The sequence below is a fragment of the Cervus canadensis genome, chromosome 17, assembly GCF_019320065.1.
Source record: "Cervus canadensis isolate Bull #8, Minnesota chromosome 17, ASM1932006v1, whole genome shotgun sequence".
NCBI lineage: Eukaryota > Metazoa > Chordata > Mammalia > Artiodactyla > Cervidae > Cervus > Cervus canadensis.
In genome coordinates this window covers 46882086-46905366 of record NC_057402.1, presented here as the reverse complement: position 1 = coordinate 46905366, position 23281 = coordinate 46882086, and the positions used below count along the sequence as shown (strand labels likewise).

The following is a 23281-nucleotide window of genomic DNA, read 5'->3' as shown; positions in this document are numbered from 1 at the left end:
TAATGTACGATCATATTAGGACTTTGTGTACCAGAAAGTGCTTTTCAGTGAATATGTGTTACTTCAATAACAAGTTAAAAAAACAAAACATATGAAGCCAGGTGGTAATTATTTTTCTGTGTCAGTAGATTTAGGACTTGTTGGTTACCAAAAAAAAAAAGAAAGAAAGAAATACAGCTGGGGTCTATTTACTAAACAGAATTAATGTCTAAGAGGAGAGAGACAAAGAATGCATTGAAACTTTTGAACTGCATGAATTATGAGAAGAGTTAGAATTCTAGGAGAACTAGCTTTCAAGCATTAGTCATTGCAATAGTGGTTTGTTTCTGGAGATTTATAGCTGCGCTTTAGAATAGGAGGTGGGGTTTCTTTTTAAGAGTTAATGGTGTTCACTTTGTTGTTGTTTAGGCGCTAAAAATTCATGTCTGACTCTATTGTGATGCCATGGTCTATAGCCCACCATGCTTCTCTGTCCATGGGATTTTCCCAGGCAAGAATACTGGAGTGGGTTGCCACTTTTTCCTCCAAGGGGTCTTCCAGACCCAGGGATTAAAAACCTGCGTCTCCTGCGTTTGGCAGGCGGGTTTTTTACCACCAAGGAAGCCTGTTCACTTTCTTAGTATACCTTAATACATATAAGTAAATAAGATTCAAATCTTAGATTTTGTTTGGAGAGTGTGAAGTCCAAAGTGTCAGAACACCTCTGTCAGTAGATTCTATATGATAGGTCTCCTTTCTGAAAATTTTTCAGATTGGCCTAGAAAGTGTATTTCTTTAAGACCAGGTTAGTGTGACCAGGATTTGATTTTGGTTAAAGGGTATCATTTGTTAAGTTTTTGCTCTTCTATGACTTTCATTCTTCAGTGATTACAGTGGCATACTTGGAAAAAAGCAAGAAAATCTTTAAAAACAATTCTCTCGTTTAGATGCCATTTGATCTTGGGCACTTGAATTCTCTACAGTAATAGCAAATAAATAGCAAGAATTTTTTTTGTTGTTGTTTTTTGGCTATACCACACGGCATGCGGGATCTTAGTTAATTCCCTGACCAGGGCTGGAGCCCAGGCCCCCTGCAGTGGAGGTGAGGAGTTGTCTTAACCACTGGACCGCCAGAGAAGTCCCCAGATAGCAGTTTTATATGGACAGGTTCCCCAGAGTATAGCCATCTTCTAATTATATGGGGTTTCCCTTATATTTTAGTTATAAAAGTTATACAGAAACATTGTTTAAAAATTGAAACTAGGGAATTCCCTGGTGGTCCAGTTTTTCAGACCCGAACTTCTACCGCAGGGGTTGAAAATTCAACCCCTGATCAGATGGGTAAGATCCCATCTGCCGTGCTGCCAAAATATAAAATAAATGCAATTTAAAAAAAATAGAAATTATATAAAGTTAGATGTTAGTACTTCTTCACCATCCATTCTTCAGAAGTAGTCACTGATGGCAGTTTGTTGTGTATATTCCCAGACCCTGTTTTTGTCCATTTTACAGCTGTTTCTGTACAGATTGCTACAAGTGAAATTGCAACAATCAAAGGGTTTTTTTTGTGGAATTCCTGTTCTTTTAAATGAGTACCTATTGAAGTTTTCTTATTGGATTTTCTTATCTTTCAGGAGAATTCTCACCCTACCCTTCAGCAGCCTTCACTCCCAGTGAAAGACACAGTACAAGGTATGCTTTTGTTTCCTTGTTATAGCCAATGACAAGTTTATTTTGATTACATATATTTAAGCAGCTGCATGTAGTATATATAGTTTTGTAGTATATATAGTATATAGCTTTGTAGTTGCATGTTGCAACTACATGTTGCAGTATATATAATACATAGTTTGGTATAATTAGCAGCTAATGAAACATCTATATACTGTGTGCTAGGAGAGTAAGATGTTCACATGGACTCAAAATATTGCATTTTGTAAAATAACTGGCTGAAATATACATATATTTTAAAATGCCAGTCATATGAAAGCCCAAAAGGAAAGAGGCAGCAGAACTGGTTTAGATAAAAGGAGTTCACGTGTGACATTCATGCACCACATGATCCCTGTTTGGATCTTAAATTTAGGGCAGAAAAGCTGTAAAGGATGTTACTGAGTCATGAGAGAGGATGGGTTAGATAGTGTGCTTTTGTTCTTTGGAGATACCTGCTGAAATACAGAAATCTGCAGAGTTGTGATGTCTGCAGGTCACCCCACATTGTTTTGGGGTTGTATAAACGTAGAGAGGATGAGGGAGAAAGCAAATGTCTACAGTTGATAAATTTTAGTGACAATTCTGTTTATTGTATTCCTTTTTGAAATTTTCTATCAATATAAACTTTTCCAAAAGTTGGGAAAAACAGAAAGTAACAGATCAAATTTGGCTGTCAGATCATAGATTAGTTTCATAGAACAGCTTAAGGCAGGTAACAGAGGCTTTCATAATGGAGATAGAGGAACACTTTTTGAAAACTTTGTTTATTATTGATATTCTTAATGTTTATATTGTTGATGGGTAAACAAAGAGGCTTCTCCCAGTTTGTGAATCCCAGTTTATTTGGTTTTTATTTAAATGACTTGCTGTTAAAGAATTTTTTAAAAGATAATTTTATTTATTTTTATTTTTGGCTGTGCTGCATCTTCGTCACTGTGCACGGGCTTCCTCTAGTTGTGGCGAGCAGCGTCTACTGTCGAGCTGTGGTGTGCAGGCTTCTCATTACGTGGCTTCTCTTATTGTGGAGCACGGGCTCTAGGGCACTTGGGCTTCAGTAATTGCGGTTCGCGGTCTCCAGACCACAGACTCAATAGTTGTGGCACAATATTTTATTTGCTGCAGATCAGGGATCAAACCTGTGTCTCCTACGTTGGCAGGTAGATTTTTTACTGCTGAGCCACCAGGGAAACCTGGTCTTAGAATTTGTTTTACTCTGAGTGAATTTTTGAGTATAATACACTAGGCCATCTTGCTTGAGTTTAAGATGTCATCCTGCTGGCCTTGTTAAGTATTTCCTGATTCTTAAGCTTTTTCTCCTAACTTTGAGTTTAGGTGGTTGCAACCCTTATGCACTGGAGTTAGAAAGAAGATTTCAAATATAGTAGTTTCCCCCTTGTCCACCCTGATGGCTTAGACAGTAAAGAATCTGCGTGCAATGCAGGAGACCCAGGTTTGATCCCTGGGTCGGGAAGATCCCCTGCAGAAGGGAATGGCTACCCACTCTAGTATTCATGCCTGGAGGATTCCAGACAGTGAAGCCTGGTTGGCTACAGTCCATAGGGTCGCAAAGAGTCAGACACAACTGAGCGACTAACACACACACACACACACACACACACACAGAGTTCCCCCTTAACCACAGGGGATACATTCCAGTACCCACAGTGGACACCTGGCTACCCACTCCAGTATTCATGCCTGGAGAATTCCAGACAGTGAAGTCTGGTTGGCTACAGTCCATAGGGTCGCAAAGAGTCAGACACAACTGAGCGACTAACACACACACACACACACACACACAGTCCATAGGGTCGCAAAGAGTCAGACACAACTGAGCGACTAACACACACACACACACACACACAGAGTTCCCCCTTAACCACAGGGGATACATTCCAGTACCCACAGTGGACACCTGAAACTTCAGATAGTACCAAAGCCTGTGTATGTTTTTTCCTATACATTTATGGAGCTCCCCTGGTGGCGCTAGTGGTAAAGAACTTGCCTGCCAATGCAGGAGACAAAAGAGACACAGGTTTGATCCCTGGGTCAGGAAGATCCCCTGGAGGAGGACCTGGCAACCCACTCTAGTATTCTTGCCTGGAGAATCCCATAGACAGAGGAGCCTAGTGGGCTACAGTCCATGGGGTCACAAAGAATTGGACATAACTGAAGGAACTTAGCATGCACATACATACATACCTAGGATAAAATTTAACTTATAAATTAGGCATGGTAGGAATTAATGCCTTATAAAATAGAACAGTCATAACAGAAGTTAACATGCATTTGGTCTCTTGCTCTCAAAGTATCTTGTATAGGTTTACAAGATATTCAATCCTAACTAAACACTTTCAATCCTCTTTGATCCTAACTAAACACTTTCATGCATAATTTTTGCAGTTTGAGATGTGATAGCAAAACTAGCATGAATTTTTCACCATTTCACAGATAATTCATTCTTAATCATAAATCGTAGCAACCTCAGCATATAATTTTTTTTCTTTCCTTAAGTAGAGAAACTTTTCACTTAAAGAAAGCACTTTGTAACCTCTTTTCGGCATATCCCAATTGCCAGCATCACTACTTTGTGTTTTGGGGCTCAAAAGGCGTCTGGGTAAAATAAGGGTTACTTGAACACAGCACTGCTATATTGCAATAGTCGATCTGATAACCCAGATGGCTACTAAGTGACTAACGGAATCATTTATCTTTTGAGTGGGACAGAGCAGAATGGCATGAGATTTTAACATGCTATTAAGAAAGGCACACAACTTTAATCCTTATGAATTGTTTATTTCTAGGATTTTTCATTTGATATTTTCAGACTGCAATTGGCTGTGGATAACTGAAAACTTGGAAAGTGAAACCGTGGATAGGGTGGGGCTACTGTTACCCAGCAAACCAGTAAAATACTCAAAAGAAGAAAAATGAAATCTTTTCCAGTTTAAGTGATGTGGGCCTTCCATGTATTCCCAGAAAGTTGGGTTTAAATTAAATTTATAAGAGTAAATAGTTTTGATATACCATGCAAGTATACTATTTAAGGAAATCCTATTACTAAATGTGAATATATAATAGCAGTCAGTCTGTAAAATAGCTTCCTTAAGCAGATTCTCTGTTTTGGATATCTTTCTTTTCTCATATATGGCATTTATTAATGATAATGTTTGACTTTTTCTTTTTTTAATGCTTTCAGAAGTAACCAAAGTTCGAAGAAATCTCTTCAACCAGGAAATGATTTCTCCTTCAAAGAGATCTGTAAAAAGGGGGTTGCCCAGAAGCCATTCAGTGTCAGCTGTGGAAGGTCTGGAGTATAAACATGACAACTTTAAGAGGACCAAAGGTACCGCATTGTAGGATAACCAAGACAAGGGGTTCTCAACCTCAAACCAGTCTCCAGACTCTTTGTTGCAGGAGGAGCGCATTAATCTCATGTTTTCCTCTCCTCAGTGGTTACCATCAGTTAATTTTCCACTTGGGATCTCTCTCCCTCCAAGCTTAGATGAAGAATTAATCCTGGTATTTTTCTCATTCCTCCCTTCTGAAAGACAACAGACAAACACCTATTTTATAAAACCAGTTAAACAGAAATGAAAGATAGTGACTAGCTGTTTTCTAATCTTCTGGTGTGTTTATTTTTGTTGTTGTTGTTGCTTGTTTGTAATTGAGGTAATTCATGTATCATAAAATCAACATTCAGTGGTTTTCAGTATGTTCACAAAGTTGTGCACATCATGACACATTCCAGAACATTTTCATCATTCCTAAAAGAAACCTTGAACCCATTACTAACCAGTCACTCCATTTCTCCTAATCCTCCCAGCTGTAGGCAACCACCAGTCTACTTTATATTTTTATAGATTTCTTATGGGTATTATAAGAGGAATCATATGGTCTTTGTAACTGGCTTCTTTTACTTTAGCGTAATGTTTTTAAGGTTTATACATGGTGTATTGTGTCTCGGTATTTCATTTCTTTCTATTGGCAATAATATACCATTGTATGGATAAGCTCCATTTTACTAACCCATTCATCAGTTGGTGGTCATTTAAGTTGTTTCCACCTTTGGCTATTGTGAGTGATGCTACTGTAAACATTCATGTACAAGATTGTGTGTAGACATGTTGTTAATTCTCAGGCATATGCCTAGAAATGAAATTCGCTGGGCCACATAATAACTCTGTTTTAAGTTTTGAGCAATTACCAAACTTTTCCAAAGTGGCTATATTCCCACTAACAATGTGTGAGGGTTCTAATTTCTCCACATCCTTGCCACTGCTGTCCATTGTCCCTTTTTGATTCTACTCATCCAGTGGGTGTAACGTGGTGTGTAATTGTGATTATGAATCGCATTCCCTTGGTGACTAATGTTATTCACCTTTTCTTGTGCTCGCTGGCTACTTGTATAGCCTCTTTTTAGTCTCACCACTGCACGGCGTGCAGGATCTGCGTTTCCTGACCAGGGATCAAACCTGCACCCAGTGCAGTGACAATACAGATTCCTAACCAATGGGCTGCCAGGGAAACCCCTGTATAACTTCTTTGGAGAAATCTTTGCCCATTTTTAAATTGGGTTGCTTTCCAGTCCTCTGTAATGAAAAGGACATCTTTTTTGAGTGTTAGTTCTAGGAGGTCTTGAACGTCTTCATAGAACTGTTCAGCTTCTTCAGCATTACTGGTTGGGGCATAGACTTGGATTACCATGATATTGAATGGTTTGCCTTGGAAATGAACAGAGATCCTTCTGTTGTTTTTGAGATTGCACCCAAGTACTGCATTTCAGACTCTTGTTGACTATGATGGCTCCTCCATTTCCTCTAAGGGATTCTTGCCCACAGTAGTAGATAAAATGGTCATCTGAGTTAAATTCACCCATTCTAGTCCATTTTAATTCACTGATTCCTAAAATGTTAATGTTCACTCTTGCCGTCTCCTGTTTGACCACTTATAATTTGCCTTGATTCATGGACCTAACATGCCAGGTTCCTATGCAATATTGCTCTTTACAGCATCAGACTTTACTTCCATCACCAGTCACATCCACAACTGGGTGGTGTTCTTGCTTTGGCTATGTCTCTTCATTCTTTCTGGACTTATTTCTCTGCTGATCTCCAGTAGCATACTGGGTACCTACCAACCTGGGGAGTTAAAACTCAACATTCAGAAAACTAAGATCATGGCATCTGGTCTCATCACTTCATGGCAAATAGATGGGGAAACAATGGAAACAGTGAGACTATCTTTTGGGCTCCAAAATCACTGCAGATGGTGACGGCAGACATGAAATTAAAAGATGCACTTGCTCCTTGGAAGAAAAGCTATGACCAACATAGACAGCATATTAAAAAGCAGAGACGTTACTTTGCCACCACAGGTCTGTCTAGTCAAAGCTATGGTTTTTCCAGTAGTCATGTATGGGATGTGAGAGTTGGACTATAAAGAAAGCTAAGTGTTGAAGAATTGATACTTTTGAACTGTGGTGTTGGAGAAGACTCTTGAGGGTCCCATGGACTGCAAGGAATTCCAACCAGGCTACCCTAAAGGAAATCAGTCCTGAATATTCATTGGAAGGACTGATGCTAAAACTCCAATACTTTGGCCACCTGATTCGAAGAACTGACTCATTGGAAAAGCCCCCTGATGCTGGAAAAGATTGAAGGGGACGACAGAAGATGAGATGGTTGGATGGCATCACCTACTCAATGGACATGAGTTTGAGCAAGCTCTGGGAGTTGATGATGGGTAGGGAAGCCTGGCATGCTGCAGTCCATGGATTCACAAAGAGTCGGATGAGACTGAGTGACCGAATGGAACTGAAATTGGATTGTGTGTCTTTTTACTATGAGTTGTAAGAGTTCTTTATATAATAGTCTAGATACTAATCTCTTATCAGATATGTGATTTGCAAATATTTTTACCCCAATTTGTTGGGTTTGCTTTTTCTTTTTTTTTTTGCTTTTTGTATTCTTGATAGTGTCCTTTGATATATAAAGTATTTTTACTTTTGATGCTATCCAGTTTAATCAATTTTTTTTGTTCTTTGTGCTTTTGGTAGCATGTTTAAAAATCCATTATTCAACCCAAGTTTTATGGCTTAAAATCTTAAATTAGGTCTTTGACTCATTTCCAGTTAGTTTTTGTGTATTTTGCCTGTGGTTATCCAGCTGTACCAGCCTCATGCATTGCAAAGACTGTTCTTTCCTCCTTGAGTTGTCTTAGGTGCTTTTTAAATTGCTTAGGTGTTAGGGTATTAATTCTTTTTTTAATGTTAGGTAGAATTCATCAATGAAGCCATCTAGTCCTTTTTTTCATTCTGCTCAGATTGGATAATTTTGGTTGTCTTTAACTTCAAGTTTATTGATTCTTCTGCCTGCTCAAATCTGAGGTTGAACCCCTCTAGTGAACTTTTCCAGTTAATGTACTTTTCAGCTCTGAAGTTTCTGGTTGGTTCCTTTTCATAATTTCTGTTACGTTATTGATATTCTCACTGTGTTTATCCATTGTTTTCCTTATTTCTTTCAGTTCTGTGTTCATTTTTTTTCTTGAGCTCATTTAACATTTTTGACCAGTAATTCCATTGTCTGGGATTTCTCAAGGGTACTTCCTGTCAAATTCTCTTCTTCCTGGACACACTTGCCTGTTTCTTTGTATGCTTTGTAATTCTTTGTTGAGAGTTAAGGTATTCTGAATTTTATAGTCTGTTGACCCTGGAGATAAGATTCTCCCACTCCTGTGAAATCACTGATCTTTGCTTATTGAGAGCCTGTCCACTTGTGCCTTTTGCCAGCTATTTTTACAAAGTATGTATTCCCTCTTGTGTGGTCACTGAAGTTTCTGTTCTGCTCTCTCTGTGATTAGGTGGTAATCTGAAAAAGATTTCCTTAAATGTCTGTCTCCAAAAAGGTGTTCCTGTCCCTTTAAGTCACCTGTTGGATGCGGTGGGGGAAAGCTGCTGGCGCCCGAGGGCAGAAATCAGGGCGGAAGTCTGTGCAGGCCCCACAGGGCTCCACTCTCCAAGCACGCTGACTGAACCTTATAACCCAGAGTTAGAAGACAGTGTCCCCACTGTCTGCTCTACCACCCCCCAGCTGCTCCTAGGATGTGGGCCACTGCCCCCAGAGCTGCAGAAGGGCTGAGGAAAGAGGGCTGGTAGCTGCTCCGGGCACGTCATCCCCTTACTCAATATCAGGCTCTCCCTTCATTAGGCTCTTTCCTCGTTGTCATTAGTGCCAGTCAGGTTCCAGAAGTTCCAAAATAGTTTACTCTGATCATTTTTTTCCTAGTTTACTAGTTGTTTCAGGGGAGGGACCAAACCCTAGAGCTTCCTACTTTACTGTTTTGTATGGTGTCCCTTTCCATGGGGGTTGCAATTAATTTCTTAATTTACCCAGTCAAGGTTAATATCAACTTAATTTCAGGAGTGCAACAAAAACTTTGCTGGGGCGGGGGGTACTTTGCTCCTCTGTATGACCATTTTCTACCCCCTTCTGTGTGCTATCTTGTCATACAAATTACATCTTGATACATTGTATGCCCATCAGCACATTTATAATCCTTGCTTTATCTTTAACTCAAAGGAGAAAAGATACAGAAATAACAATACTTTTATTCTGTTGTTGGCACTTACTTGTATGCTTGCCTTTACCGGTGCTCTTTAGTTCTTCGCGTGGACTCACGTTCCTCTCTAGTGCCCTTCCTTTCAACCTAAAGGACTGATGATAGTACGGATATTACTTCTAGGGCTGGTCTGCCGGTGTCAGATTCTCCCAGTGTTGTTTTTTGGGTGTATCTTTGTGGGTGGGGAGGATGTGCTCATTTCCCCTTCATGTTTGAGTTTACAGGATTTATTGGTGGTGGTGGTTTAGTCCCTAAGTCGTGTCTGACTCTTGCAACCCATGGACTGTAGCCCTCCAGGCTCCTCTGTCCATGGGATTCTCCAGGCAAGAATACTTGAGTGGGTTGCCATTTCCTTCTCCAAGGGATCTTCCTCATCCAGGTATCAAATCCGCGTTTCATGCGTTGCAGGCAGATTCTTTACTGCGGAGCCATCAGAGATTCCCTTACAGGATATGTTGGGTGAGCCAAAAAGTTCATTCGGGTTTTTCTATAAGATGTTATAATAGAATTCTTGATTGAGTCTTTTTCTTTCAACCCTGTGCCTTTCATCACCCCACATTTTTGTCATCCTGTGTTTCTGAGGAGAAATCAGCTGTTAATCGTATCGAGGCCTGCTTGTACAGGACAGATCGCTGCTTTCTTGATTCCTTCAAGAGTCTCTCTTGCCCGTTGACTTCTGACGGTTTGATTGTGATTTGTCTGGTGCAGATCTCTGTCTTTATCCTATTTAGATTTATTGAGCTACTTGGCTATGTAATATCTTTCATTAGACATCAGAAGTTTTCAACCAGTATTTCTTCAAAGTTTCCCACCTCTTTCTCTCCTCTTTCTCTGGAACTCCCAGTATGTCTTATGTTACACTTGATTGTGTCCCACGGGTGTCTGAGACTGTTCGTTTTTCTTTCTGTCCCTCAGACTAGATAATCTCAATTACCTGTCTTCAACTTTGATTCTTTCTTTTGCCACCTCATATCAACTTCTAGGCCCCTCTAATGAGTTTTTTATTTTGGATAGTATCCTTTTCGATTTTAGAATTTCTACTTGGTTCTTTTTAACGACATCTCCCTTTATTGATATTCTGTACTTGGCAAGTCATCAGGTTTGTACATTCCTTTAGTTCTTTAGATATTATTTCTTTTTTTAGTTCTTTGAACATATTGCAGATAGCTGATTTAAAGTCTTGTGCTAAGGAATCCATGTCTGAACTTCTTCAGGAATACTTTCTATTGAATGGGGTTTTTTTTTCCCCGTGTTTATGGGCCATACTTTCTTATTTCTTGTCTCATATTTTTTGTTGACAACTGGACATGTTAAATATTGAGTCAGCTCTGACAATCAGATTGCCACAGCTCTAGAGCAGAGTTTGTTTTACTCTTAACTGCTTTTGTTTGTTTACTGAACTAGTTCTTTCAAGTCTGTATTCTGACAAGTGTAGCCACTAAAACCTCTGCTTGGTTAGCTTAGTGGTCAGCTAAGTGTTGGACAGAGATTTCGTTCCCTGCCTGGAACTAGTAAGTTTCCCAGGTTTTGCTGAGGGGCCCTATGTGTGCATTGGCTCACGTCTTCAGTACTCAGCCAGACATTTTACAACTTCTGTTTTCTAGAGCCTTGGAGTCAGCCAAAGGTAATAGCCAAGAGGAAATGGTAACCCACTCCAGTATTCTTGCCTGCAGAATTCCGTGGACAGGGGAGCCTGGGGGCTACAGTCCATGGGGTCACAAAGAGTCGGACACGACTGAGCACGCATGCAAGGGCCTTCTTGGGTCCATCCTGGGCATGCACACAGCCCTCCCGCACATGGACTTGTAGGTTCCCGGGAGTGTGTCAGAAGTTAGCAGAGTCCATTGTGGATGTCTCATTCCCCAGTTTTCACATCTAGACTTTTGGTTATCTTGTCTGCCCCACGAGTTATCACCACCTCAGGCAGCTGTGATGTTTACAGTTGCTGCTGATTGTTTTTTGTAAATGGCTCCCTGGGAAAAAGTTGTTTGCATTGGACGAGTTCTGAGTCAGGTCAAATAGAGATAGGCCCAGTGAGTGGGATTTTCCAGGGAACCGCCAGATAGGCCAAATAGACCATTATCTGGGAATGGGGCTGTGGAGGAGCTCAGACACCATTCTGTTCACCCAGGGGCCACTGGGCTGTTGGTTCTCAAGGCCAGGGAGAGGAGGTCAGGGCCAGGGAAGTTAAAGTTCTGCAGGGCTTTCTATTCTTAATGAGATACAGCTGTTTGTGTTGAATTAACTACTCCTTGGATTACTCCAAACTGGTTAATTTCCAGAGTTCTGGAGAAATTGATGTTCACTTTTGGTCAGTGTTCTCATTCATTTTATGGGGGAGTTTTCTCAGAGGTCCTTACCCACATTCCTGCTGACATCAATCCTCTTCCTAGTCATTTTTATCTCACTTAAAACCAGTCCTCCCATGAGTAACTTGTCTGTCCTACGCTATTGAGAAAATTTATGCCAGAGCATAAATTAGATTTATCTTTATATTAAATATCTTAACATTGCATGACATATCAGCATTTTCACATGCCTTATTTAATCATAAATGCAATAATTTAATCATAAATAAAAGAACCACCAACCAGGCGGACAGAAGTATTAGCCCTAATAAGTAAGAACTTTTTTTCAGGATCATTATTTTAAAATTTCATTATATTTTATATTGGATTATTTATTGTTAAACTCTAATAGTGCTGATAAACTGTAATGTCAGATTAAGTCGAATCTTACGGTAAGACCTTGGTCCACGAGACCATTAAGAGCCACTCTGGCTAAGTGTTAAACCGTATTTAAGTTCAAATTGCTTCCATTGACTTGCTGTTCCTTCTTGATAAGTGTGAAATTTATCCTGTTTATATTTTAGGTTATCGCAAGCTGCTGACCAAGAGTGTGGCCGAGACGCCAGTACACAAGCAAATCTCCGGAAGGCTGCTTCATAGACAGATCAAGGGCAGGTGAGCGACATCCTTGTCTAGCTTCTTCATGCTCCCACACAGCCCTCCTGATCTTATGGGCCATGCTTACCTTCTCATGACATTTGTGACCCAGTCTCAACTGTGTTGCTCATTACCAAAGAATGTTCTGAAAATTCTATGAGGGCTGGAGAACCATACAAAATGCACTCTGGTGTCCAGCCTCTTTCATTTGGCACAATTATTTTAAGATTTATCTGTGTTGTTGTATATATCAATAGTTCGTTCCATTTTATTGCTGAGTAGTATCCTATTGAATGGATATTGCCTGGTTTTAAAATCTATTCATGTGTTGACCTAGGGAAGGAGGGAGTCTCGCTGCCAGGCCTGGGATGATCCCAGCTAGGCCCGTTCAGGGGTGTGGTGGGGCCTCAGTTTTCCATGGCAATTGGTTGCAGTAGGGCAGCTCTTGCTGAATGTTTCTGTCTTACTTGGCTGCCCCTTTCCTGGTTCTTTGTCTAAAGAGAACTAACTTTCCTTAGGGAAGTTTTTGTCTGCACCTCTTGGTGTTTTGGGGTCGTCAGCTTGCTGAGCACCCGATCCAGGATCTATGACTCAAACACAAACCCCAGAGCCCACTGTGCTGTGTCTCTTCAGGTCGTGCGGTCCTCAGTCTTCTCTCCACCTTTGAGAGCCTTCTGCTTCCTCTGTATGTAACATCCAGGGTTCTTAGCTGTACATGAGAGGAAGAATGGGAGAAGTACATCTACTCCTTGTCAAGGCTACATCTGGACATTATTTGTGTGTGGATTTTACACACTTGTGCTCATTTATCTACAGGGTAAATTGTAAGAAGTGAAATTTGTGGATCAAACGGTATACAAATTTAACTTTGTCAAACTACTTTCAAAAAAAAAATGTTCTTACCCTTTCACTCTTGACAGTGATGTCTGAGAGTGCCTGCCTACAGTGATGTCACCAAGACCACTTGTGGTCTTTGTTACCTTGTGAGGTGAGAACCGATAGGTCTGTGATGTGCGTTATTTATGAGTGATGCTGAATTGTCCTTGTACCCACTGTTCCTCAAGGTCCTCTGACCCTGGTCCTGATATTAACGTCGTTGAAGAGTCCCCAGAGAAAGGAGAAGATGGTATTACCTCCTTTTGTTTGTTTTGGGGTTCTGGGCTTTTGTGTTTTCTCTACTTTCTATGGAAACTTTTCTGGACTTGTATTCTTGCTCAGCATATCCATTGTGACAGCTCTGGGCCCACAGTGTGTATCATACATGTTAATTGGTGAATGATCTGTTACACAGAGTATACTGAGAGTTTCTGGAGAAGAAATATTTTTACATAATAGAAGTGGGATTCAGAGTGAACGTTAAACTATGTTAATATAAGGTACTGTGGGGCTTCCCTGGTGGCTCAGTGGTAAACAATGTTTACTGCAGGAGACATGGGTTCCATCCCTGATCGGGAAGATCCCACATGCTGCGGAGCAGCTAAGCCATGTGCCACAACTACGAGCCTGTGCTCTAGAGCCCGGGAACCACAATAAGAGAAGCCTATGCAGCGCAACTAGAGAATAGCCCCCGCGTGCTGCAATTGGAGAAAAGCTCGTGAAGCAACCAAGACCCAGCTTAGCCAAAAGTTAAAAATAAAAACCTGTGGCCTATTTTTAAAGTATACATGAAGGAGGGGTTTCCAAAAACATATTTTTTAAAATCAAGTAGTTTGTTGTAGAAAAATTAGAAAACATAGAGAAGCCAAAAAATTAACACTTGGTAATCCCACAAATCAGAAATACTGTAACATTTAGCTTTAATAATACTCTTACAGGTGTTGTTTCTGTACAAATATATGTAACATAAGTATGAAAACTGTGATTTAAAACTTTTTAATGAAAGTCACACTCTACAAACCTTTTTTATCACTCTACATAATGCTTCAAGGTGGCAGTTCATAATATTTATGCAGATTACAGTTCTGGAGGGGTTGGGGGTTTTGGGGTGGTTTTTTTTTTTTTTTTGGAAATTTGCTGGGGCCACATATCATAGCCCTCCTAGCTTTGTCACCAACGATCTCAAAACCAAGAGCTTGTCCAGTTTCCATCTTTTGCATGAAAGTATTAGTTGCTCAGTCATGTCTGACTCTCTGCAACCCCATAGACTGTGGCCCACCAGGCTCCTCTGTCCATGGAATTCTCCAGGCAAGAATACTGGAGTGGGTAGCCATTCCTTTCTCCAGGAGGATCTTCCCAACCCAGGAACCCAGGTCTCCTGCACTGCAGGTGGATTCTTTATTGCCTGAGGCACCAGGGAATCCCCTCTTGTACATGGTGTCACATAGATCTTACCCATTTCATAGGGGAAACAGCGAGCTTGCATTTCTTCTTGGTTACTAACTGTGATTCTGGTCTTACAGTGGGGAGTTTGAGACGAAGTCCTCGAATCAAGCAGTTGGCATTCAGCAGGACGAACTCTGCTTCCTTCTACTCTTTGTCTCAGCCAAAGTCTCGAAGTATACAAAGAGTTCACTCATTCCAGCAAATGAAGTCAGGTACACACTTTGCCTACCTGTCTTCAGAGGTCCACACAAACTTGGTGGGAAAAGAATGAAATTTGATATTGGAGAAACAGGTCAGGTACAGTAAGTTGCCTATGTGTGAACCTTGAGATGTGAGCTTTCACAGATGCCAACGTGCGTTAGAGTGTCCCGTCATGTACGCGCACCTGTCTGGCGTACGGTGTCACGAGCGTGCACCTTCTGCGAGTGGTTGTGTGTGTGCACTGTACTGTACAGGGCTCGGTAGTGCAGTGTCTTTATTTCAAGCCCAGGCTGTCTGGAAGCAGCATAGAAACAGTGGTGGTGTAGCTGGCGGTTGTTGCTTGATGCCAGCTGTTGTACTGTACTCCAAGGTTAGGAATATTTTCATCTGTGTGTGAAAAATATTACAAACCAATTATAACACAGTGCTACATAGCACTCTGTTGTGTTAGCTAGGTACCTCAGCTGACTTTGGACTTAGGACCGAGTTGGACTTACAAATGCACTCTCGGAACAGAACCCGTTTGTATGCAGGGGACTTACGGTATAAATATTTGAGGTTCAGAGTGATGACCAGATGAGCAGGTGACCACAGCCACCATTATCAGAGTCACCCCTTTGGCTTCCCATGGCTGGCTGTCCACACTATCCTTGTAGGTACTGCATTCATTCCAGAGGAAATGACCTGTAATTTCCTCCATACATTCAGATCCCATGGGAAGATATCCCCAGATTGAAGGTACTGTATGACCTTCATTCTTTTATCTATTATCAACTTGGCTCATCAGATGTATCTTTTTATACTTGTCTTTTCAAATTAAATTATTTCAGTTGCCCACACCTCCTAACATAGGGACTGGGCTTGGTACGCAGTCTCAGAATGCAATAAAGCAGCACTTGTTACCAGTGCTATCATAATTAGGTGGGATTTCCCCCCATTTGCTCCCAAATTGTCATCTTTCTTATATAGACTGGCTGTTTTATGAGTATTGGATGGGGGGTGAGAGGGCAGGAGTTGAGAAAGAATTAAATATTGTCACTGTTTTTGACTTGCAGACCAAAGAGAAAACTCTCCAGTCCAAAGTATTCGGTCTCCCAAGAGACTTCTATTCGGGGCAATGTCTGAGATGATCAGTCCCTCAGAGAAGGGCTCAGCACGGATTAAAAGGCCTTCAGGAAACACTCTGGGTTCTGAAATACCTACAGCCTATCAGGTATAAAATTACTATGATGTTTAAAGTAGTACAGTTTGGGGAACATGTAGACATGGGCAAGGAAAGCCACTGAGGCGAGTAAGGAAGAGAAGATAATAATAGAGACTTGAGGTGGTTGGGGCTGACTTGATGAATGATTATTGGGTATATGGGGACTTAAGGTAGCAGCTGGACTGAGCAGATAGATCTCAGCTAGCTCTTGGGTTCATCTCTGTTTATATTGGACACAAATCTATATCTACCTGAAATGTGCAGTAGCATTCTCGCCAGTTCCGTTAGACTGCCCACTCGATCCAGTCACCCATGTTAGACACCTGGTGGTCGTCTTGGACTTCTCCCTCTCCTCAGGCTTGGCTAATCAGTCGGTCCTGCCCATTTTACTGACAACCTGACGCCCATTCCCTCCTCTCCATCCCTTCAGTTCCTACCCTAGTTCACTTCTGCCTGCAACACTTCCGAAGCCTCTTCGCTCTCAAATCCACCCTGCCCCCAGAGACGGGGGGACCTCTGTGACCCCATCGGGTGCTCCTCTGACTACCTCACTGTGCTGGAAGCTCTACAGACTCTGCCCCAGAACCACTTAGGGGATCGGGGGGACACAGAGAGAGCTGTGGGGAAGGGTCCATAGGACTATATTCCGTCTCCTCCCTGGACAGGCAAGGACCTCCGTGGTCTGATCCCTGCTCGCCCATCTCTGCTTCACATTCCACCTTCCCAGCCGCCTCAGGATGCACATAGCTGCTGTTTTTCACTTTTGTGCCTTTGCTCATACTGCTGTCTGTGCCTCAGTTTCCCTCTCCCGCACTGTCCACCTTGTGTCTTCACCTGCCGACACCCATTCTTTTAAGACCTGACTCACTGTCCGTTGCCCCCCACCCCCAGCTGGGTTAGACAGCCAGCCCTTCTGTGCTCCCAGTGTCCCGTGCACGCTCCGTCATTACATCAGCCAGCGTATTATCATCCGTCTGTGTGCTAAGTTGCTTCAGTCATGTCTCTTTGCAACCCTATTGACTGTAGCCCACCAGGCTCCTCTGTCCATGGGTTTCTCCAGGCAAGAATACTGGAGTGGGTTGCCATTTCCTCCTCCAGGGAATCTTCCCCTCATCTGTCTATACCCCACATGAAATGCCAACTGGACCAGGACTCTTGAGATAATAAGATTACACAATAGTTGTCAGACTGCCTTACCTGTTGGAATTAACTGCAACGTTCGCAAGAAGGGAAGTTTTTTTGTTGGGAAGGTTCCTCTCTGAGATGTTATCTTTGTTGCTCTGTATCCGTAGAGTCCATGTTTCACCTCAATCCCCCCCACCCCGGCCTTCTGCACACATTTTGCCTGACGCATATCAGGTACTTAAAAGCACATGTTGAAGGTGGGTGAATAGCAGATGATGTGGCTCCTAAAGGTTACTTCAGGCAAAGATCAGAAATAGTTTTCTCCTTGGAGGAAAAGACAGCTATGAGTAGTGAGTGGAGTGATAAAGGCAAAGCATATTTTCACTGTAGTGTGCAAATTATTAAAACAATTTGTCTTAGAAGAAATGAAGTTTGGATACAGTGCTTAGTGCTAGAAAAAGTTGACAAGTAAAATCTGGGTCATGTTTTGGAAGTGGAAACGTGTCACTGTATGAAATCCAACTTATCATTCCTTTGGCTGATGATAAACCTCCCACTGGACTTTTTAATCTTCTTAGAGATCATTAAAACATTTCCGAGGCTATGGGTTATGATGTTCAAAGCACTGAAATAAGCATCTTTCTTTACAGACGCCTGAGAAGAGTTATTGGAAGTCTCCAAGCTCTTGTAAAGCCACACCAAGAAAGGTCCCTCGGACACCACAGACTCCACTGCGCACCCCGGAAAGGCTGCAGAAATCCCCTGCGGAAATGACCCCTGCCAAACAGGTCATTTTTAAGGAATTCTTGAAAGACTTCTCCCCACATGGCTGGAATTCACTATCGCGACCAAAAGTCACCCCTCGGAAAGGACACTCCCTGGCAAAAGTTGCCTCTCCTCTTGAAAAGGTACCAAGAACTCCCCAGAGACAAGGTAGTCAGCCCCCCAGATTTTTGCAGAATTCTTCTTGGCCATGTTTGGTGGACTCCAGTCCAGAAAGCACCTCCTGTCCAGCAGCCCTGGTTTCATCAACTGCCCAGATCAGGAGTGAGTGTCTGACCCCCAGCAGATCCTCTGCTCGAGCACCTCCCAGGGCAGCAGCCTTGGGGCTCCAGAAACAAGCCGCTTCTGAGGGCACATCTCCAAGTCAGAAACACCAGCTCCCCCGGGGCTCTGAAGCGCCCCAGGCAGAGAAGCTGCCACAGCTGTGGAATAACAAAACTGTCAAAACCCCAGAGAGACCAGGGAATGCAGCTCTGACTTCTCCAAAAAAACCCGTTACCTCTCCTTCACGTGGTATTTCTAAGAAGAGTTCACTTGGGGAATTTCCCATAGCATCTCCTTCCTCTGGACAAGTGGGCTGGCAAGAGGCCCAGAAATCACCCAGCGTCACCACACCTCCTTCCTGTCCTGCTCCCTTGACGCCCCCCAATGCCTCACAGGTAGCTCCATCTGACTTCTGGCCCCCTCCGCCCCCTTCTAAACATGGGAAACGGCATAAAAAGACCTTGGAAACAGAACAAGAGTTCCTGGAGGGCCAGCCTGACAGCTTGGCTGCTCTGAGGGTTGCCATAACTGACAACCCAGCTGCCATCACAGACGCTGGAAAGAACCAGAAGGCAGTGACCCTCTCTCCTCCGGCTTCACCTGAAACACACGGTTACCCTGGAACTGGCTTTGGGGGTGTCTGGCATACATCCTCTCCTTTGCTTGTTGCAACAGACTCGGACTGTCTCACTCTCCTGGATGAAGCTGAGCACCATGGCTGTGATAACTTAAAAAGCAGCATTTCACCCCTGGACGAAGGTGAGGGGTTAAGGCCGGGTACGTGTGAGAAGCCGTCTCCATGTGACCCTGGGATTCCTTCCACCTCTCCTTCCTCTGGGCCCCGCTCTCCGCTGACCCCCCACTACGACGCGCACTGCACGGCGGGCACGAAGCAGCACCAGGCGGCCACACAGCTCGAGGATCAGCAGGCGTCAGCCCGGCCCTGCAGAGCCCCTGCCAGCCCGCAGGCCTATGAGGTTGAGCTGGAGATGCAAGCTTCTGGCCTCCCCAAGCTCCGAATTAAGAAGATAGACTCCAGCTCTCTGCCAGCAGCCGAGCCTCCGCCAAGGGAGGAGAACACCCTCCCCGGTCCCAGTGTGCCCAGGGCCAGCAGGTCCTCAGGCAAACCCGAAGCCCCCTGCCTTCGCCCCTCACACAGCACCCCTGGCAAGAGTGGGGGACAGACCTATATCTGCCAGTCATGCACCCCCACCCGTTGCCCCTACAGTACCCCCTCTCCATTCCAGACAGAAGTTGGGGTTCCTTGGACCCCATCCCCCAAGCACAGCGGGAAGACGACTCCTGACACAATTAAAGACTGGCCCCGCAGGAAGAGGGCGGTGGACTGCAGCCTCGGCCCCTCTGCTGGGAGGAGCGAGGTCAGCGCCGACCTTCCCGGGGGAGTGTCGCCACTGGGGCCGGAGGGCAAGGAGCGAGGCCTGGAACTTGGCATCGGCAGGGCCCCCGTCCTGGGGGAGTTTGAGCTGGAGGGCGTGTGTCAGCTGCCAGACCAGTCACCTCCCAGGGACAGTGTGCCCACGGCTGAGGAGGCCTTCTTCTGGGGACAGTTTGGGTTGGGATCTAGGAAGAGATGCTTCTCTGCTGAGGAGGAGGCTGAACGTCAAGCGAAGAGGATCTGCGACCAGCAGGGAGACTTGGAAGAGTGGTCTCCAGGCACGAGCGTTCGCCAGTTGCCCTCCGTGGCGGACGACGGGGCGTTCGTCCCAGGTGAGTTGGCCATGTCCGGCCATGTGGGCACGGCAGCTCCGAGGGGACTCCGGGGGAGGCTCAGGCTTCCTTGTTGGGGCCGTGGGCTGCGCTGACTGTGCCATCGTTCCAGGTTCCACCCCGCCTCCCGGCTGTGCCGTGCGGAGCTGCCTCTCTGCCAGCGGGCTGCAGGCGCTGACCCACTCTCCGCTGCTGTTCCAGGGGAAGACGCCCTCCTCTCAGCGTAAAGATGCCGGAGGTAATTTGTTGGAGGTCCTAGAGATATCACCAGGATCTAACTAATGTCCTTTGGTTAGCTCGATCTCAAGTTACCTCTGGGGTTTTCAGGCAGTTGAATCTTGGAGGCGTCGTAGGGTTAGGGTTGTTTTATCCCCCGCCTTGTCATGGGCTCCCAGAGAAACACCACTTTAGAACGTACGTGCTTTGGAACCACCACTACCAAAAAAAAAAAAAACTCTCAAAATCCTGCCGGATTACTTTAGCTTCTTGAAGACAGTGACAGAAGTGGGCACAGCCACTGCCTGCTTGTCTGCGCCCCTGGGATTGGAGGGCGAGCAGCACGAGTCGGAGGTGGTGTGTTGTCGAGCCAGCCAGCCGTTTCTCCTCAGGTTACACCCGTTTCCATCCATCACCACCACCCTTCAGACTAGGATTCCCCTCGACCCCACCTGGGAAGAATGGGATTGAACCTATTAACTGCACTGCATGGCTAGAATTGTTGAGGGGGTGCAGGAGGCGGGGGTCTCCAATGGTTCTCCTCCCTCAAGACCATGATATAAATCATGCGAAATAGCAAAGCCCCCACAACCTGAGACAAAAAGAAGGTGCAGAATACTGAAGCGCCACAGGTTTTCTGCATTTTCAGTTACTTGTTGCCATTTGCTCAGTGCTTACATTAAGAGTAGAGGAGGGCCTGATAAACTGTGGGGAATGAATGCTTCCATGGAATGAGAGCGCCTACCAGCAATGCTGGTTTTCTTAAGTCCGTCTTCATGCGTAACCCTGTGCAGGTCAAGCCCACTGTCCTCTGTTGTGTTCTCGGTTACGTTCTGCATGCTAAGTCTTCCTGCCTCTTTCTAGATGAGAATGTGGATGTATTTCCTCCCACGGCAGAAGACTCTCCTTTCAGCCGAGCATTCTCCCGGAGACGCCCTAACATCAGAACTTATTCACGGAAGAAGCTGCTCAGCTAGTTAGAATGGAACCGTCTGGGGGACACGTAACTACAAACACTACCGACTGCCTGGAGCCACTGCACTTCCTCACAAAAGTGCTCTGAGAGCAGTTTTCTCTGGACATACATGGAATTCCAGGCGTGTAGAATAAACGCATTCTTAGTCATGTACCCAGAAACCCGGTCCATCTGAGCCAGGGCCCTGCCAGCCCACTCCTCATATGTAACCCTCAGCTTGCTGCACAGAAACAGGAATAACCAGGGCTTAATGGAACTGAGGAAATTTAAAACATGAAGGTGAGGTCAGCCAGGTCCCCACAGCAGAAAGAAACTGGTGGCCTGGTCCCAAGCCTCTTTTACCAGGATCAGCTTTTAGAGTCCCAGTAGAATACCTTCAAGTTTTCAAATCCCCTGTCTGGAATCCATCCACCCCCAAGCCCAGCCCTAATCCACCACGCCTGCCTGGCCTTAGTGAGGTGGTATTACTGGTGGTGTAACTCAGAGGCGGCCTGGGTGTCCAGAATCAGACAAGGAACTGTAAGGGCAGGATCCCATTCCAGCCCCACGTCAGCAGTGACCCTGGCAAGTTCAGAATACTCCGTGTCACTTGCGAAGTGGGAGAAGGACCCCTATGTTGGTCCCTCGAGTTGCTATAAGGCCAGGACCCCAAGACAGAGGCAGCACTTGGAGATGGAAGCAATGTACGCAAAACAGAAGGCCATGTCACAGGGGTAGAATAAAGGTTTGCATTCCCTGTGTAACAATAAAATCGTCTCTAGCTATTTAGCATTTGGTGCATTTGTGTGTGACATTCCAGCCTGAGGTTAAATATGACCATGGTCCAGCTCTAATGGTTTCCAGAGCAGCCATATCTCAAGGTCTGCCCTGGGAGCCAGTCAGTCCCCGGCACGGTTCCCGTCCTTCACAGGGAAACCCACCTTAGTCGTGGAGCTGTCCAGGGCACCCCGCATCCCAGCTGGCTGGCAAGTCCAGGCCAGGGCCTTGGCTAACAGCAGATTCAGAACCATCTCATGGTCTCTGAAAAGCTTTCAAGCCTGTTGTGTTTCCAAGTCTGAGTCCTACTATGATCTTATAAACAAAACCCTTAAGTTAAACTCCCATTATTTTCTCCCTCCAGAGATTGTTTTATTATAAAATGGTTTTCTGAAACTCAAGCCAAAAGGTGGCAGAGAGAGAGAGAGACAGGGTGGTGGAGTAGAAGGACTTGAACTTGTCTCCTCTCACGAAAACACCAAAATCACAACTGCTGAACAACCATCAACAAAAAAGGCTCGAACCTACCAAAAAAGATACTCTACACCCAAAGACCAAGAAGAACCACAAGACAGGAGGGGCGCTTTCATGATGTAATCAAGTCCCACACCTGCAGAGGTTCTCCCACAGGAGTGAGGTCTGAGCCCACATTAGGCTCCCAGCCTGCGGGTCTGGCATCGGGGGGGAGGAGCCCCCAGAGAATTTGGCTTGAGTGCAGGAGCGCACAGGACTGGGGGAGACAGGTTCCACTCTCGAGGGCACTCACAAGGTTCCATGAGCCCTGGGGCCCAGGGCAGAGCAGTGACTCCATTAGAGCCTGAACCAGACCTACCTGCAGGTCTCAGAGGGTCTCCTAGAGGCGGGGGTTGGCTGTGGCCCACTGCAGGGGCAGGAACACCAGTGGTGGAGGCCCTGTGGTGTATTCCTCAGCTGAGCTCTGGAGGCGGGGGTCGGCTGTGGTTCACCATGGGGACAAGGACACTGGTGGCAGACACCTTGGAAGATACTCATTGGTGTGAGGTCGCTGTTTTTGCACCAAGACCTGGCCCCACCCGACAGCCTGCCGGCTCCAGTGCTGGCATGCCTCAGGCCAGAAACAGTGCCTCCCATCAGCATACAGGCTGCCTAAAACAGGAGCCAGCAGCCACCTACAAACCCCTCGACAGAGTCCTGAGCCAGAGGAAAAACCCTGCTCCACCCACCAGTGGGCAGGCACCAGTCCTTTCCATGGGAAGCCTGCACAAGCCTCTTAGACCAGCCTCATCCACCAGGCGGCAGATACCAGAATCAAGAATTGCAATACTGCAGCCTGAAGAATGGAGACCACAAACACAAAAAATTAGACAAAAGGATATGGCACAGAAATAGTTCCAGATGAAGGAACAAGATAAAACTGCAGAAGAACAACTAAGTGAAGTGGAGATAGGCAATCACTTTGACTGTTCTGCC

The 23281-nt window shown here is 44.7% G+C and overlaps 1 protein-coding gene across 1 annotated transcript in view; it reads left to right on the top strand.

Annotated features, from left to right (window-relative positions):
* The window catches only part of TICRR (TOPBP1 interacting checkpoint and replication regulator), a 40127-nt gene extending 18283 nt beyond the window's left edge, over window positions 1-21844 (top strand). Inside the window, exons 14-22 of the mRNA XM_043490320.1 lie at window positions 1614-1671; window positions 4892-5038; window positions 12185-12275; window positions 13322-13383; window positions 14657-14791; window positions 15836-15993; window positions 17760-19884; window positions 19997-20122; window positions 20965-21844. Of these exons, the coding sequence (XP_043346255.1) occupies window positions 1614-1671; window positions 4892-5038; window positions 12185-12275; window positions 13322-13383; window positions 14657-14791; window positions 15836-15993; window positions 17760-19884; window positions 19997-20122; window positions 20965-21077 (3015 nt within the window). The 3' untranslated portion in view covers window positions 21078-21844. The remainder of the gene's footprint in view (window positions 1-1613; window positions 1672-4891; window positions 5039-12184; window positions 12276-13321; window positions 13384-14656; window positions 14792-15835; window positions 15994-17759; window positions 19885-19996; window positions 20123-20964) is intronic.
* Window positions 21845-23281: the final 1437 nt, after the last annotated feature.